Raw genomic sequence first — 16,568 nt, forward strand, 5'->3', positions numbered from 1 at the left:
GTCATCAGGGAAATGCACAAATCAAAACCACAGTGAGACACCACTTCACACCCACTAGGATGGCTGGAATGAAAAGGGCACAAAAAATACAGCGTTGGCGAGGAGGTGGGAAATTGGAACCTCAGACAGGTTGGCAGGGATGTAAAATAGTGCCGCGGCTGGGGAAGGTCTGGCAGCTCCTCAAAACGTTAATCACCGAATTATCATATTACTCAGCAGTTCCACTCCTAGGTGCGTGCCCAAGAGAACCAAAGACAGGGCCTCAGAAACCTGCACACGTGTGTTCACAGTGGCCAAATGGTGGACGCAACACAAATGCCCTTCAACAGACAGACGTGTCCCTCCACACATGGGAGCATCACTCAGCCGTGAAAAGGGGTGAAGCCCTGACACTCGCTACCACGTGCATGGACCTTGAGAACACGATGCTCAGTGAGAGAAGCCAGACACAGAAGGACCCAGAGTGTGTGATTCCATTGATGGGAAACGTCCAGAACAGGCAGATCCACAGAGACAGTGAGTGGGTTCCTGGTTGTCAGGGGCTGGGGGGTTAGGGGGTTAGGGGAATAATAGCTGAAGGAAATGGGGTTTCTTTGGGGGAGATAGAATGTTCTAGAATTAGCTGGCTGCACAACTCTGTGAACGTTCCTTCCAAAAAACAGTGGATGTGATACTTTAAGATGGCTGATCTTACGTCATGTGAATTTCACCTCAGTTTTTTATTTTTATTTTTACTTATTTTTGACACCTCAATTAAAAAAAAATAGGATTTATTTCCAAGATGACACCAAGAGGTTGGGGCTGGTGGTGGACCCCATGTCTCAGGACACTAGGACACCAGTTTGTGTCTGGGGCCCTGGGGGGGCTCTTCCAGGGCAGGACTGGGGAGGGTGGCGGGAGCAGGGGTCAGGGTGGACTTGAGGTCCTCCACCCAGCCCGAATGGTGGGGTCCTGGGGCTCAGGCCTGGTCCCTGCCGAGTCTCACGGTCCCACCGCCCAGCCGTGCCCCCCGCATGGCCTCTGCCTCAGACCAGCGTCCCCCCAAGTTTGCCTCCCGTCTCCACTCTCCCTGGATCCCACCTGCGCATCCTTCCTCCTGAGGCCCCAACTTGCCGCCCACCCTGTCCTTGCCCGTGAACCAGGCTGCTGTCTTGCACAGAGCACAGCTGGAGAGATGGGTGACTCCAGAGCCCACAGGTCCATCCCTTCCTACTTGGGTGACCTCAAGGGCCCCTCTCTGGCCCTGTTTCCCTGTCTGGGTACCAGGACGTGAACAGTTCCCCCCCACCCCCAGTAGAGCTGTGGTGAGCATCGAGTGAGTTAATATGTGCAAGAGTCTTTGAGCAGCACCTGGCGTGCTCAATCCCTCTTGCCTGCTCTAAACTCTGCCATGGCTCCCTAGTGCCCCAGAAGCAAGTCCAGGCCCCACTGCTGGGCCATGTGCCATCACAGCCGGGCCTGGCTCCTCCACCACTGGGGATCGACAGGAAGAAGACCCCCACCCCTGCTCCTGATATTCCCCCAGACCCTCTCCTGGTGCCCTGAGCTGTCAGGAGGGTCCCCCAGGACACCCCTTCCTGCTCCTGCCCCCCAGGAGGCCCCCAAGAGCGATTGCCCCATTTTCCCCTCCTCCCACCTCCTGAGGGCTGTTTGTGGTCACCTTTCAACACCAGGATTCCCAACGGCTGCCCAGCCCAGGCTCCACCCCTGGCTGGCAGGGAAACCGAGGCCCAGTGGGCATCAGGCCTGGGGAGGCAGGACAGACAGCTCCGGTGTGCCCCATGCGCAAAACGGCCTTGTTATGCCCATTTCCAGGTGAGCAAATGGAGGCCCCAGTGGGATTCAAACCCTCTGGGCCCCACCCTTAACCGCACATATAGTCATCTTTGAAGACACATGCAGCTGAGTCTCTTAAAACAAGAAGGGCCACGGCCAGGACCAGGTTGGAGTGTGAACGGCTGCGTGCAAATAAAGCCCAGTGGCTGCACACACCGGGTTATCCGTTCGTGCAGCCCTCACCCCCGACCTTAACTGGACGCTTAACTGCGGGATTGATTTTTGGGGGTCTGTCCCAGTTGTCAGCGGCTCCTCCGTGACTGTACAGGGCCAGGTATACAGGAGGTGCTCAGGAGACGGTGAAAAAATGAACCGAATAAAATCCTGCCGGTTGGGGCCTGGAGACCGTGGACAGAGACTTAAGTTCCCGGGGCCCTCAGTTTCCCCACTTGTCAAATGACGGTCAGCTGGTCCCCACCCCACATGGCTGTGTGTGGAAAAGAAGAAACACCTGCAAAGAGCAAGCGCTGCCTAAGTGAGCCTCACGTGAATTCACCACGAGGGCCCTACCGCCGCCCGCGCATCCCGGGGCATCCAGGGCGGTGCGTCCTGGATGCTGTGGGCCCGGCGAGGGGCCGGGTTTGGACGAGCGGAGGGAGGACCCCGGCGGGGCGCAGGGGGCAGGTGGGCGGTGCGCGGTGCGGGGGCCCGGGAATGAGGGCGGCCCCCCCCCCAGCTTCTTTTGTCTCCCGAAGGCCCGGGCGCCCGGGAGCTCGCCATGGAAACGCGCGCCGGGGAGGGGGGCAGAGACGCGAGAAACCCGGAGACCAGGACACTCTCCCCGCGCCCGGCCTCGATGGGGCTCCCCGGGCCCATCCGAGAGGTCCGGGAGGGGAGGAGCCCGCAAACCCTGGCCCATACCCGCCCCCGCGGGAGACCGAAACCCCGGAGACCCAGAGTCGGAGGGCGCGGGAGCAGCGGGGGCGGGGACGGCGACGGACGCGCGCGGCGCCCCCGACGCGCCGAGACAAAGAGCCCCCGCCCCTAGCGCCGCCTGTAGGCCGCCGGGCGCGGGGTCTCGGGCCGGGCGGGGCCCCTCCCTCCCCGCCTCCCCTCCGCCCCCGCGGGGGAGGGGCTGGCTTTGTGCTCGCCGCGCCGCAGCCCCCGCCGCCGCCAGCTCCGCCCTCAGAGCGCCGGCGCGCCAGGTGAGGGGCCTGCGGGCTGAGCGAGGACCCCACCGTTCCTCCGGTCCCGAAGGCCCCCGCCCTGACGCGCGGGACGGACCCCGGCCCGGAGGCCCCTCGGTCAGGCCGTCCCCGCCCTCTCTGCCGAGCCCCCTCCCGGCCCCCCATCCGGATTGGCAGCCGGAGCGTCGGGCAGGGCCGCAGTGCGCGGGGGGAGGCCGCGGGCTCCCCTCTCCCCGGCCTCAGTTTCCCTGGGCGGTTCCTGTGCATCCTGACCCGCCCTTCCTCCGCGGGCGCCGGGCACCGCGTTTCCCCAGGGCTCAGTCTGCGCCCCTCCCTCCTCTAGCGCGGCTTTGTCCCCTCCCACCACGGCCTGTGGCGCCCCCGGCACCATGATCTCGACCAAGGAGAAGAATAAAAGCCCGAAGGACAGCATGACGCTTCTGCCCTGCTTCTACTTCGTAGAGGTGAGTGGGGGGGGGGGTGGTCGCGCTGGTGGGGGCGGGGCAGAGGCATCAGTTCCGCCGGCCCTCGGGGACCCCCACGCCGAGGGACGGGCACAGGTCGCGTCAGCCTCGGGTCCAGGCACAGCTAGGGTGCCTGGGGGTGGGGGTGGGTCAGAACACTTGGGCTCTGCAGGATGAGTAGGAGTTGCAGAGACGCAGAAGGATGTTCTGCAGGAGCCGGGCAAATGCTGGGAGGCGGGACCTTCAGTCTGGGGTACGGGTCAGCAGCTCAGATGAAGGGGCTGGAGCAAGGTGCTGGGGGCCACGGGTGGGGGGGCGCGGGGTATGGATGCGGTGTCTTCCTCCAGCGTGAGGGCCGGAGGCCTGAAGGTCTGAATTGAAATCCCTCCTCTGCTAATGGTGGAGGCTCCTGCACTTCGCCAAGCTCTGATAGGACAGGCTGGGCACATAGTGAAGGCCTCGTGAGTGTTTAAGAAGTAAAAGATGGTAAATGCAGCCACCGGGCACATACTAAGCGCTAATGAGTGCAGACAACGTGTAGCCACACTTAGATGGTTAGCACCTGGGTTACCCACAGTGCACCCTGCTTGCCGTGCTGGGAAGCCCAGCTCCAGCGAGGGGCCCAGATAAGGTGTGGGTGGAGAGGGGGAGCCACCAGACCTGAGCAAACAGCATCCCCCGCCACCCTGTGCAGGGTCACCCAGGCTGGTGGGTACCTCCCCAACGGGCAGGAAATCTGACAATTCTTCAGATTTGCATTTGAATCCTCATTACAGTAGGTTGTACCTTCTCAGTGTTCTCCAGGCCTCACGGAGGCAGCACTCCCCCCCTCCCCAGGCGCCTTCCCTCCTCCACTTCCCACTACTCTCCCCTGTGTCCCCTCCCAGAAAACCTTTCACACCCATTTAAGTCCACCAGATATGCAGCCTCCCCCCACCACCTTTGCAAGCACAAGTTCCTGCCCTTGGCTTTTTTCTAGCGGAGATCGTTGCTTACCATCGTCCCAGGAAATGGTACCCCATCCTTTTTCACTGCCACGTAGTACTCCAGCGCTGGGCCCCAGCCCCAGGGAGTTGGGCACTCGGGTGCTTCCTAGCCTTTGTGTCTCACAGACATTCCTAGAAGGAGACTCTTTAAGCCCTTTGGCCTGTGTCACCCCGCACAAGTGTGCAGAGCTTATCTGCAGGGTACCTCCCTGGGGAGCAGGGTGTGGTCACTCGGGAAAGACCCCAAAGTCCTCCCACGGAGGCCCCCACGTGCGTGCCTGTTTTCCCGCAGTTGTGTCTGCCCCGAGCGTTAGCGGCGTCTGGATTTTGACCCACCCAGGGGGCACAAAACCATATCCCAGACCCGGTCTGCATTTCCTTTACGGCCAGTGTTCCATTCATTTTTTTTTCTTTTTTTTTAAACGCACACGCCCCCAAAGCCAGCAAGTTGGCTCGACATCGTGGGTGTGTGTGAGTGATCTTCCTTTGGTGCGGAGATATGCACTGAGGGGTTCCTGGTTTTCAGCCGAGGGTCTCAGGAAGCGGTGAGAGGCCGGTGGTGGGATTCCGGAGGCACTTACAGACCCTCAGGTGGTGGCAGGCTCCGACGGGGACCTCCAACCTGCCACCAGGGGCCGCCGGTTCTCCCTCCAGTCTGGTCCGGCGGGCAGATGCAAGCAGAGGCTGGAGGAGAAGCAGGGGAGCCGGCCAGGCGTTATAGCCAACACCGCCTGGGGCTTGGAAAGTCGTGGGGGGTCTTCAGCACGACCCTGTCGCGGAAAGATTTGGTGATTTTAAGGCGCTTCCCAGTCCCCACCTAAACCCTCTTTGTGGCCTGACGCTGTCTGCCCGCCGAGCCAGACGACACTGACCGTGTAATCACGGAGGCGGCCGCTAACTGCTGCTAATACCGCTACAGGCTCCACGTGCGTCAGACTCTAAGCGCTTTCAGTGTATTTGCTTATCCAGTCCTGCACTGAAGCCCTGGGTGGTGGCCACTTTATTGGTCCTGTTTTCAGCTGGGGAAACTGAGGCACCGGGAAGAGGTGGAGCCAGGATGCAAGCCCAGGCAGGTGGCTTCATTTAACTGCCTTGGGCCTCATGCCTGCATGCAGCAGGCACTCAATAAACGCTCCTTGCACACCAGCCCAGCTCCTGCAATCCCACCTTTGGCACTTCCCCTCTGGGAGCCCCCGGCCAGGGCTGCAGGGAGGGCCGAGACCCCTCTCAAGGCGCCGTACAAATCGAGTGGAGGTGGGGGCTTCCCAAGGCAGCTGGGCGCTGTTAGGGGCCCGCCTACTCTCTGGTCCCCAGATGTGCCAGCCCCACCTGGGCCTGGTGGGGGTTTGAGTTTGAGATCCTTGGACCAGAAGGGGAGGCAGAGGACACCGGGAGGTTCTGCTTGCATAAGAAGGTTCCACTGGAATCTGCTCAATAGCTTTGCAGCACGAGTGGGTGAGTGAGTGAGGTGTAGATCCTGCCCCCTGCCCTCCTCGGGCGCCATGTCTGCGACTTGGTCAAACGCAGCTCAGTTTTCCTGAACCTCAGCCTCCTGCCCGTTCATCACGGCTGCTGTGAGCAGGAGGAGCATCATGTGTGCTGTGTGCCTATCACCTGAGGACACATGATCAGGGTGTGCAGAAGGACAGTTGCACAAATGAGTGATTCAAAGAATTCGTTCATTTATTCAGCACCTGCCATGGACCAGATGCCCATCTTCTCAGGGCTGAGTGTGAAGTTGGCACATAGAGGTACAGGGTGCAGAGGAAATAAAGCAGCGCAAGGGATGGAGAGACTGGTGCCAGGAAGGGGGTCTCCGAGCAGGGCCAGACACCCCAGAGGAGTGTCTAAGTGCATCCTTCTATCCCTGAGAGGAAAGGCCCAGAGGCAGGAACCTGTCTGTTGTTTCTAGGTTGTTCAAGACAGCACGGGTAGCTGGAGGAGAGAGATGAATGAAGTGGTGAGTGGGTGGATGGATGGACTGATGGATGGGTGGGTGGAATGATGGGTGGATGGATGGATGGATGGATGGAAGAAGGCAAGCATGAGTGGGTGGATGAATGGATGGTGGATTGGTAGCTGGATGATGGAAGATGATGTATGGAGGATGGATGGAGGATGGGTGCTCGGATGGATGGATGGAAGGAAGGGAGGATGGATGGATGGATGATAGTTGGATGGGTGAAATGGGTGGGTTGATGGATGGATGGGTGGGTGGAAGAAAGGAAGGAAGGAAGTATAGGTGGATGGATGGATGGGTGGGTAGATAGATGGATGGGTGGGTGGGTGGGTGCACTGATGGATGGATGGATGAATGGATGATTGATGGATGAGTGGAAGGGTGGGTGGGTTGATGGATGGATGGGTAAGTGAAGCAAGTATGAGTGGACGGATGATGGCAGATGATGGATGGATGATGGATGGGAGGATGGATAGGTGAATGGCTAGATGAATGGAAGGAAGGGTGGGTGGATGAACAGATGGATGGGTGGATATTGGATGAATGGATGCTTGATGGATGAGTGGATGGGTGGGTTAATGGATGGATGAGTAAGTGGATGGATGGATGGTGGATTTATGGATGGATGATGGCTGGCTGGCTGGCTGGGTGGTTGGCTGGATGGGAAATGAATAAATGGATAGAAGCATATTGGAAGTTGATGGACAGAGGGATGGGTGTTTGAATGAATGGATGATTGATGGATGAGTGGATGGTTGGGTTGATAGATGGGTAAGTGGATGGATAGTTGATTTATGGATGGATGGATGGGTGGGTGGATGGAAGGAAGGCTGGGTGGATGGATGAGTGGTTGGGTGGAAAGATGAATGGATGCATGAGTGGGTGAGTGGATAGAAGGAAGGAAGGAAGCACGAATGGGTGGATAGATGGATGGATGATGGAAGATGATGGATGGATAGAGGTGGACTGATGGATGGATGATGGAAATTAATGGAGGGTTGGATGATGGATGGGTGGATGGATGAACAGATGGGTGGGTGGGCGAGTGGTCAGATGGATGTAAAATGAATAAATGGTTAGATGTTGGAAGTTGACGGATGGAAGGATGGGTATTTGGATGCATGGATGATTGATGGATGAGTGGATGAATAGGTGATGGATGGATGGTGGATTTATGGATGGATGATGGTTGGGAGGAAGGATGGATGAGTGGATGCATGAATGGTGGATTGATGGATGGATAGGTGGGTGGAAGAAAGGAAGGGGGAAAGGAAGGAAGTGTAGATGGATGGATGAATAAGTGGATGGATGGTTGGATGAATAGGTGATGGATGGATGGATGGGTCGATGGGTGTGTGGGTGGATGGATTAATGGATGAAAGGAAGGAAGGATAGGTGAATAGATGGATGGATGGATGTTGATTGATGGATGGGTGGGTTGATGGATGGATGATGGAAGATGATGGATCAATGGGTGATGGATGGGAAAATGGATGAGTGGGTGGATGGATGGATGATGGGAGGATGGGTGGATGGGTGGACAGATGGGTGGTTGGTTGGATGGATGGAAAAAGAATAAATGGATAGATGGATATTGAAATTGATGATGGATGGGTGTTTGGATGAATGGATGATTGATCGATGAGTGGATGGCTGGATAGACGGACGAGTAAGTGGATGGATGGTGGACTTATGGATGGATAACGGATGAGTGGGTTGATGAATGGATGATGGATGGATGAGAGGATGGGTGGGCTGATGAATGGATGGATGAATGGGTAGGTTGATAGATGGATGCACAGATAGATGAGTGGATGGGTGGGTGGGTGGGTTGATGGATGGATGGGTGAGTAAGTGAATGGATTTATGGGTAGATAGATGGAAGGAAGCAAGCAAACAGGAGTGGATGGATGAATGGATGGTGGACTGATGGATGGATGATGGAAAATGATGGATGGATGGGTGAATTATGAAATGGAAGGAAGGAAGGAAAGGTGGATGGATGGTGGATTGATGGATGGATGATGGAAGATGATGGATAGATGACAGGTGGGTGGGTAGATGGATGGACAGAAGGACGGAAGCAAGCAAACAAGGGTTCATGGATGGGTGGGTGAAAGAAAGGAAGAAGGGAAGGGAGGAAGGAAGTGTAGGTGGATGGATGGTTGGGTAGGTGGATGGATGGATAGATGGGTGGGTGGGCAGATGGATGGATAGAAGGAAGGATGGATGAGTTGATGGTAGTTTGATGGATGGATGATGGAAGATGATAGTTGGATGGTTGATATATGAATGGGTGAGTGGATGGGTGGGTGTATTGATGGATGGGTAAGTGGATGGGTGGGTGGGTGAGTGGAAGTAGGAAGTGTGGATGGATGGATGGATGATGGATGGTTGGGTGAGTGGATGGAGGTGGATTGATAGCTGATGGAAGATGATGGAAGGATGGATGATGAATGGATGGATGATGGATGGATGAATGGGTGGGTGAGTGATAGATGGGTGGGTGGGTGGGTCGATGAATGGGTGGGTGAATCTGTGGATGGGTTGATGGATGGATGAAGGGGAAAAAGGAAGCAAGCATAGGTGGATGGTTGGATGTTGGATAGAAAATTGGGTAGATGGATTGGGTGGGTGGGTAGATTGTGGATTCATGTATGGATGATGGAAGATGATGGATTGATGGATGACAGATGAATGGTTGGGTAATGAGTGAAAGGAAGGAAAGAAGGAGTGAAGGAAGGAGGTGTAGGTGGATGGATGTATCTATGGATGGGTGGGTGGTAGGATGGAATGATGGAAGGAAGGAAGGATGAGTGGGTGGATGGATGGATGGAAGGAAGGAAGCATAAGTAGGTGAATGAATGGACAGTGGATTGATGAATGAATGAAGGAAGATGATTGATGGATGAATGGATGGATGGAAGGAAGGATGAGTGGATGGATGGATGGTGGTTTGATGTATGGATGATGATGGAAGATGATGGACAGATGATAGATGCGTGGGTAGATAGATGGAAGGAAGCAAGCAAGCAAGCATGGGTGGAAAGATTGGTGAGTGGAAGAAAGGAAGAAGGGAAGGGTGGAAGGAAGTGTAGGTGGGTGGACAGATGATGGATGGGTAGGTGGAGGGAAGGATAGGTAGATGGGTGGGTGGGTGGATGCATAGGTGGATGGGTGGGTTGGAGGAAGAATGAGTAGATGGATTGATGGGTGGATGATGGGAGAGGACGGATGAATGACAAATGAATAGATGGATGAACAGGTGGATGGATGGGTAGTGTATGGATGGATGGAAGGAAGGAATCAAGCAGCATGAATGGGTGGGTGAATGGATGTAGGATTGATGCATGATGGATGGGAGGATGGATGCGTGGATGGATGGATAAATGGATGGGTGGGCTGATGGAGGGATGGGTGGATGGATGGGTGTGTGGGTGGGTGGATTGATGGCAGGCTGGATGTATGATGGATGGATGGAAGGAAGGGAGGATGGGTGGATGGATGGTCAGATGGGTAGGAGGGTGGTCTGATGGAAAATGAATAACTGGATAGATGGATGTTGGAAGTTGATGGACAGGATAGGTGTTTGGATGAATGGATGATTGATGAATGAGTGGGATGGTGGATGGATGGAAGGAAGGATGAGTGGATGGATGGTGGATTGATGGATGGATGATGGAAGATGATGGATGGGCGGGTGGATGGGTGGGTGGAAGGGTGGGTGGGTGTGTGGTTGGATGGGTGGATGGAATATGGATGAGTAAGTGGGTGGATGGATGATTGATGGGAGGAAAGATGGGTGGTCAGATGTATAATGAATAAACGGATGGATAGATGTTGGAAGTTGATGGACAGAGGGATGGGTGTTTGGATGAAAGGATGATTGTTGAATGGGTAGATAGGTGGTGGTGGTTGGATGGATGAGTGGGAGGGTGGGCTGATGGATGAATGGGTGAGTAAGTGGATGGATATACGGATAGATGGATGGGTCGATGGAAGGAAGGAAGCAAGCATGAGTAGATGGATGAATGAATGGTGGATTGATGGATGGATGTGCATGGATGGATGGATGGATGGATGGATGGGAGAAAGGAAGGACAAGTGGATGGATGGGTGGTGGATTGATAGATATTGGAAGATGATGGATGAATGGAGGGATGATGGGTGGGTGGGTTGCTGAATGGATGGATAGGTGGGTGGAAGGAAGGAAGGAAGTGTAGATGGATGGATGGATGATGGATGGGTAGATGGATGGATGATGGATGGGAGGCTGAATGGGTGGGTGGATGGGTGTTCAGATAGATGGATAATGGATAAATGAATGGATAGATGTTGGAAGCTGATGGATAGGTGTTTGTGGATGAATGGATGATGGGTGGATGAATGGATGGATGGGTGGACGGGTTGATGGGTGTGTGGGTGGGTAGATTGATGGATGCAAGGAAGGATGAAGGGATGGATGGGCGGATCAAAGGAAGGAAGCATGAGTGGATGGATAGATGGATAGAGGTGGATGGATGGATGATGGATGGGTGGGTGGGTGGGTGGATTGATGGATGGATGAGTGGGTTGATGGATAGATGGTTGGGTGGACTGGTGGGTAGATGTATGGATGGGTGAGTAAATGGATGGATAGATGGATGGAAGGAAGGAAGGAAGGCATAAGTGGATGAATGAATGGATGGTTGATTGATGAATTGATGTTGGAAGATGATGGATGGAAGGAAGAATGAGTGGGTGTATGGATGGTGGATTGATGTATGGATGATGGAAGATGATGGATGGATGGGTGAGTAGGTGGATGGATGTATGAATAAATGGATGGAAGGAAGAAAGGAAGCAAGCAAGCATGAATGGTAGATGTATGGACGGTAAATTGATGGATGGATGGCTAGATGGAAGGATGAGTGGATGGATGGATGGATGGTGGATTTAGGTTAGGAATAGGTGATGGAAGATGATGGATGGGTGGATGCTGGATGTATGGATGATGGGTGGATGGATGAATGGAAGGAAGGATGAGTTGATGGATGGTTGGTGGATTGATGGAAGATGATGGGTGGTTGATGGATGAGTGGGTTGGTTGATGGATGTGTGAATAGATGGATGAAAGGAAGGAGGAAAGCAAGCAAACAAGCATGAGTAGATGGATGAGTGGATTGTGGATTGATGGATGGATGAATTGGTTAATGGATAGATGGAAGAAGGAAGGATAAGTAGATGGATGGTGAATTCATGGCTACATGATGGATGGATGGATGAATGATGGACGGGAGGGATGGATGGATGAATGATGGATGGGGGTGAAGGATGGATGGGTATGTGGGTTGAATGGATGGGTAAGTGGATGGATGGGGTGGGTGGGTTGGTAAGTGGAGGGTAGTAAGTGTGGGTGGATGGATGGATGATGCATGGATGGGTGGATGGATGGAAGGAAACATGGATGGATGAATGGAGGTGGATTGATGGATGGATGATGGAAGATAATTGAAGAATGGATGATGAATGGATGGATAATGGATGGATGAATGGGTGGATGGATTATGGATGGATAGATGGGTGGGTGGGTGGATGGGTGGTGAGTGAAGCAAGCATGAATGGATGGATGAATGGATGGTGGATTGATGGATGGATAATTGAAGATGATGGATTGATGGATGGGAGAATTGGTGGATGGATGGAAGGATGGGTGGGTAGGTGGATGGGTGGCCAGATGGATTGAAACTGAATAAATGGATAGATGGATGTTGGAAGTTGATGGATGGAGGGATGGGTGTTTGGATGAATGGATGATTGATGGATGAGTGGATGGGTGGGTTGATGAGTGGATGGGTGGGTTGATGGATGGATGGATGGATGGGAGGATGGATTGGTGGGTGGGTAGGATGGCTGGCTGGAAGGAAGGAAGGGTGGAAGGGTGGATCAATGTGTGGGTGGATGGGTGAGTGGTTGGGTGGAAGCATGAGTGGATGATGGATGAATGGGGGTGTGGATGATGGATAGATGGTTGGGTGGTTGGGTTGATGGATGGATGCCTGATGGGTCGGTGTGATGATGGATGGGTGAAAGGAAAAAAGGAAGCAAGCATGGGTTGATGGATGGATGATGAATAGATGGGTGGATGGATGGGTGGGTGGATGGACAGAAGGAAGCATGGGTGGATGGTTGGATGATGGATAGATGAGTGGGTGGATGGATAGATGGGTGGTTGGATTGATGGTGGATTGATGGATGGATGGATGGATGGATGGATGGGTGGGTAGGTGAGTGGAAGGGAAGAAGGAGGGAAGGATGGAAATGTAGGTGGATGGACATACCTATGGATGGATGGGTGGGTGGGTGGGTGGATGGATGAATGGAAGGAAGGAAGGAAGCATGAGTGGGTGAGTGGATGGATGGGTGGGTGGGTGGGTGGTCAGATGGATGGATAATAAATAAATGGATGAATGGATGTTGGAAGTTGGATGGATGGATGGGTGTTTGGATAAATGAATGATGGATGGATGAGGGGATGGGTGGGCTGATGAATGGATGGATAGATGGATGGATGGGTGGGTGGGTAGATGTATGGATGGGTGAGTAAATGGATGGATAGGTAGATGGAAGGAAGGAAGCATAAGTGGATGAATGGAGGTGGATTGATGGATGGATGATGGAAGATGATTGATGGATGGATGGATGGGTGGGTAAGGTTGATGGTCGGATGATGGACTGAGGGATGAATAGATGGGTGGGTGGATGGGTGTGTGGGTTGATTGATTGATGGATGGATAAGTGGATGGATGGATAGATGGAAGGAAGGAAGGAAGCACGCGTGAACAGATGGATGACGGATGGATGGATGGATGGAAGGAATGTTGACGGATGGGGTGATTAGCAGATTGATGAGTGAGTTATGGGTGCAGGAATGGCACTGTTGGATGGACGGATCTGTGGATGTTACACAGATGGGTGGTGGGTCACTGGATTGCTGAATGAGCTGATCCGTGGGCGAACGGCAGCACGGACATATGGATGGCTGGATGAATCAGCGAATGGACTGAATTCATGGGCGGATGACTCCGTCAACGAGCGTGGCGTGACCCTGGCCAGTCCCGTTTCTGCAGCTGCCCATAGTGGCGTCCTCCGTCGTGTCTCTGTACTTTCTGGAGCTGACCGACCTCTTCAAGCCGGCCAAGGTGGGCTTCCAGTGCTACGACCGCACGCTCTCCATGCCCTACGTGGAGACCAGCGAGGAGCTCATCCCGCTGCTCATGCTCCTCAGCTTGGCCTTCGCTGCGCCCGCGGCTTCGGTGAGTCCTGGTGTGGGGCGGGGCCGGCTGTGGGCCCCGCGGCCGCGAGCCCGACTGAGCGCCTCCCTGTCTGGCAGATCATGGTGGGCGAGGGCCTGCTGTACTGCTTGCAGTCCCGGCTGTGGGGCCGCAGTGGGGGCCCGGGCGGGCCCGAGGGCAGCATCCACGCCGGCGGCTGCAACTTCAACTCCTTCCTTCGGCGGACGGTGCGCTTTGTAGGTGAGTCCTCCACGGCGTCCGCACGCCGAGGGTGGCGGGTCTGGCCCCAGCTCCCGCGCCCGGCCCTCACCCTCCCACCCCGCAGGCGTCCACGTGTTCGGCCTGTGTGCCACAGCCCTGGTGACCGACGTCATCCAGCTGGCCACGGGCTACCACGCACCCTTCTTCCTGACGGTCTGCAAACCCAACTACACCCTGCTGGGCACGTCGTGCGAGGCCAACCCCTACATCACGCAGGACATCTGCTCCGGCCGCGACACCCACGCCATCCTGTCTGCACGGTGAGCGTGTCCAGTCCCCGTCCCATGGAGCATGCAGGGAAACTGAGGCAGGGGCCCGGAGCTGGCGGGGCTCACCCGGGTGCCTCTTGCAGGAAGACCTTCCCATCCCAGCACGCCACTCTGTCTGCCTTCGCTGCTGTCTACGTGTCGGTGAGTCCCGGCCGGCCCAGCCCCGTGCCCTGGACACCCCACCGGGACCGGCTGCCCTGACCGCCCGGCCTGCCCCGCTGCAGATGTACTTCAACTCGGTCATCTCGGACGCCACCAAGCTGCTGAAGCCCATTCTGGTGTTCTCCTTTGCCATCGCGGCGGGCGTCTGTGGCCTCACCCAGATCACGCAGTACCGCAGCCACCCCGTGGACGTCTACGCTGGCTTCCTCGTTGGTGCTGGCATTGCTGCCTACCTGGTGAGGGGCTGAGGGGAGAGGCCCGGGTGCCAGGGGGAGGTCTGAGGGGGGAGGCCAGCCCCACCCTGGGGGACTCTGCTGAGTTTTGTCCCTTGGTAGCTAGAGGCAGAATCTCATGGGCCCAGACCTGCCAAATGTGCAGAGTGAGCGACCTGAGGCCAGAATTTGTCCCATTGGGAGAAAGGCGGACTTCCCCTCTCGGACCCCCATGGCAAGTCTGTGGCTTGGTGGGGACCCTGGTCTCTGGCTGCCAGCCCCACGCCCAGCCCGTGTCTCATCCGTAGGCCTGCCACGCTGTGGGCAACTTCCAGGCCCCGCCGGCAGAGAGACCAGCGGCTCCGGCGCCTGCCAAAGATGCGCTGCGGGCGCTGACCCAGCGGGGCCACGACTCGGTGTACCAGCAGAATAAGTCCGTGAGCACCGACGAGCTGGGCCCCCCCGGGCGGCTGGAGGGTGTGCCCCGGCCTGTGGCCCGCGACAAGACCTCACTGGGCAGCCTGAAGCGGGCCAGCGTGGACGTGGACCTGCTGGCCCCACGCAGCCCCATGGGCAAGGAGAACATGGTGACCTTCAGCCACACGCTGCCCCGCGTCAGCACGCCCTCGCTGGATGACCCCGCCCGCCGCCACATGACCATCCACGTGCCCCTCGATGCCTCGCGATCCAAGCAGCTCATCAGCGAGTGGAAGCAGAAGTCTCTGGAGGGCCGCGGCCTGGGGCTGCCCGACGAGGCCAGCCCTGCGCACCTGCGGGCGCCAGCGGAGCCCATGGCTGAGGAGGAAGAGGAGGAGGACGAGGAGGAGGAGGAGGAGGACGAAGAGGAGGAGGAGGGGGAGGAAGGGTGTCCAGCCCCGCCTTCCCTGTACCCCACAGTCCAGGCGCGGCCGGGGCTTGGGCCACGGGTCATCCTCCCACCGCGGGCTGGCCCACAGCCGCTGGTGCACATCCCCGAGGAGGGGGTCCAGGCGGCGGCAGGCCTGTCCCCCAAGAGCAGCGCGGCCGTGCGGGCCAAGTGGCTCATGATGGCAGAGAAGAGCGGCGCCGTGGTGGCCGCGGCCTCCACGCAGCCCCGCGTGGCCAACCCGCCGCGGCTGCTGCAGGTCATCGCCATGTCCAAGGCCCCAGGCGGGCCGGGCCCCAAGGCGGCCGAGACAGCCTCATCCTCCAGCGCCAGCTCCGACTCGTCCCAGTACAGGTCGCCGTCAGACCGTGACTCAGCCAGCATCGTCACCATTGACGCGCATGCGCCCCACCACCCCGTGGTCCACCTGTCTGCGGGTAACGGGCCCTGGGAGTGGAAGGCGGCGGGCGGCGGGGCCAAGGGGGCGGAGGGGGAGGGCGGCTACGAGCTGGGGGACCTGGCTCGCGGCTTCCGTGGGGGACCGAAGCCCCGGGCTGTGTCCCCAGGCTCCTCTGTTAGTGACGTGGACCAGGAGGAGCCGCGGTTCGGGGCCGTGGCCACCGTCAACCTGGCCACAGGCGAGGGGCTGCCCCCACTGGGTGCGGCCGACGGGGCCCTGGGGCCGGCCAGCCGGGAGTCAACGCTGCGGCGCAAAGCGGGCGGCCTGGTGCTGGGCGAGCGGGAGGCTGCGGAGGCGGAGGCGGAGAGCTACTACCGCAAGATGCAGGCAGCCCGCAGGTTCAAGGACTGAGGGCGGGGGCGGGGCCGCGCGGCGGTGGGGGGGAGCGGGGGGGGGGGGTCTGGCTGAACGCAGACGTGGGGCCCCATCAGACAATAAAAGGCGATCGTGGAGCGGGGTGCGGCTTTTTGGAGTGAGTCATTTCGGTCACAGGACCCAGCAGGCAGACCTGGCCTCCGGGGACCATGCGTGCGCGCCTGAGGGTGGGGGTCTGTCTGGTGGAATGCAGATGTGGGGCCCCATCCCCAGGCCCCCTGAAACCCCCAAGCCAGAAGTGAGGGGAACAACACGGCTGAGTTTACACAGAGGAGGAAACAGCAGTGAAACGAACAGGCCCAATAAAGAGGGAAATC

The 16,568-nt window shown here is 57.1% G+C and overlaps 1 protein-coding gene across 1 annotated transcript; it reads left to right on the forward strand.

Moving 5' to 3' along the window:
• Window positions 1-2,613: 2,613 nt before the first annotated feature.
• Window positions 2,614-16,227, forward strand: PLPPR3 (phospholipid phosphatase related 3). Its single transcript, XM_036847490.1, has 8 exons — window positions 2,614-2,981; window positions 3,307-3,427; window positions 13,483-13,668; window positions 13,746-13,887; window positions 13,973-14,168; window positions 14,261-14,318; window positions 14,402-14,575; window positions 14,860-16,227. Exons 2-8 carry the CDS (start codon window positions 3,353-3,355, stop codon window positions 16,225-16,227), a joined length of 2,199 nt encoding a protein of 732 aa, XP_036703385.1. The 5' UTR covers window positions 2,614-2,981; window positions 3,307-3,352.
• Window positions 16,228-16,568: the final 341 nt, after the last annotated feature.

Source organism: Balaenoptera musculus, chromosome 3 (assembly GCF_009873245.2).
Source record: "Balaenoptera musculus isolate JJ_BM4_2016_0621 chromosome 3, mBalMus1.pri.v3, whole genome shotgun sequence".
Lineage (NCBI taxonomy): Eukaryota > Metazoa > Chordata > Mammalia > Artiodactyla > Balaenopteridae > Balaenoptera > Balaenoptera musculus.